At 42.8% G+C, this 1,673-nt stretch overlaps 1 protein-coding gene across 1 annotated transcript; it reads left to right on the top strand.

The window, feature by feature from the left end:
• Positions 1-139: 139 nt before the first annotated feature.
• LOC128277100 (uncharacterized) lies at positions 140-1,604 on the top strand. Its single transcript, XM_053015550.1, has 4 exons — positions 140-798; positions 854-1,090; positions 1,165-1,293; positions 1,413-1,604. The coding sequence occupies exons 1-4, from the start codon at positions 226-228 to the stop codon at positions 1,602-1,604; spliced, it is 1,131 nt and encodes a 376-aa protein (XP_052871510.1). The 5' UTR covers positions 140-225.
• Positions 1,605-1,673: the final 69 nt, after the last annotated feature.

Below are 1,673 nucleotides of genomic sequence, written 5' to 3' on the forward strand. Positions count from 1 at the left end.
GATGTGTACGAGTTGAAGCTTGCGTCCCTTGTGTGCCGGCGTTGGTCGACGCTTACTTTTTCCGGGCCAAGAATGGACCGTGTGTTATTGGTGAAGCGTAATTCCAATTCTGACTTTTTGTTGAACACGAAACGAAACTACCGCAACATTCGTCAATGGGGCGGGAAAGATGATCAGTTTGAAGGATTAGTACGGTTACTAAACACCACAAAGCCTAATGTCAGAATGTTGAACCTACAATCTACTCTAACTTCCGAGCAAATACGATTGCTTCTGCTGAAAACTCCTGAACTGCAGCAAGTGTCGTTTAATTTCATTGCGCGCAACTGCGAAACGAATGGTCCGTTCCCGGTTTTAGCGAAGTTGAAATCACTGGGGCTCGATAATTCGATAAGCGATCAAATTGACTTCTTCCGTACGAGTATGCCAAATTTGCAGAGTCTTCACATGTGCTGTGAAACTGATTTTGAACTGGAAACATGGAAACGCCTGAGTGGGCAGTTAAAATTAGTTCATGTGCATAATTTTAATACCGATTACGTGTATTCTTTTCTCGAGATAACGTTCCCACTCCTCGAGGATTTGGCCATGGGTTTATACAGCTATATAGATGAAGGAAGTCGTGATTTTTTTCAAAGGCACCCCTTCCTTCGGAAACTTTCCTTCCGCATTACTATTCCGCTAGAATGGGTTACATCTTTTTCTCGCCATTGTCCTGAGCTGTCATATTTACACCTTCTTCTGGAAGAACCGGAAAAAGGTTATTTACAGTCGCTGGTGCAGCTAACTAAGCTAACGGTAAGCAAATGAAACGCAAAAAACAATAGTTTATTCAATATGCTATTTCTTGCAGCACCTGTCATTAGAGGGAGAAGTGCGCGACAACACTTTTCGTAGAGCTATCAAGTCTCTCGAATTCGTGGAATTGAATGTGAAGTATCCTAGTTTTGTGTTGGATGACCTTCCTCGAGTTGCGCCACGGTTGAACGGTTTGAAACTCAAGATCGCCGATTGCGAATTTTATGTGATAGAATTCATCTGCCGGAGTTTTCCTCGTCTCCAACACTTAGAAGTAGAAATGGGATTTGTGGTAAGATGAGCCATTGGTTATAGATGTTCGTCGATACAAATGCGCAGTTTTAATTGCTTTGATTTCCTTCGCAGGCAGAAATGCAGGATTATAGACGATGTGAAAGATTAGTAGTCTTTGCGGAATATGAATTACGGAGAAATTGTGGCTTTCATTACAGGCAGCACAGCAACGTTCGGTGCTTGACAATGCTCGGTTGTTCGGTAAGTTTGATTAGCATCAGAGATAGTGAGAACAACCAATGGTTACAATCGTGATGTTTAATAGAATTAATTCTTCCCAACTCTTTCATCGCCTAACGCTACATCTGCAACATTCGAAGCTAACGGATGCTGACCTTAACGAGATACCGGAAATGTTCCCGTCGCTTAAAAGATTGACCATCGCCAGGGGTCTGAGTTTGGACCCGGTGTCTGATTCTGCTTTCGAAAGAATGCACAAATTGATGCCGTCGTGCAGAATCGACTATCATGGCAAACGTTTCTATCCAGTTGGCGATAGTGCTTCGAATTGAAAGACGCCTGCAATGGAAAGAAGGAACAGCTTCGAAATCTGCTTCAATACAAATACAAGACCAATGTCC

Source organism: Anopheles cruzii, unplaced genomic scaffold (assembly GCF_943734635.1).
Source record: "Anopheles cruzii unplaced genomic scaffold, idAnoCruzAS_RS32_06 scaffold03972_ctg1, whole genome shotgun sequence".
In the NCBI taxonomy this organism is placed as follows: domain Eukaryota; kingdom Metazoa; phylum Arthropoda; class Insecta; order Diptera; family Culicidae; genus Anopheles; species Anopheles cruzii.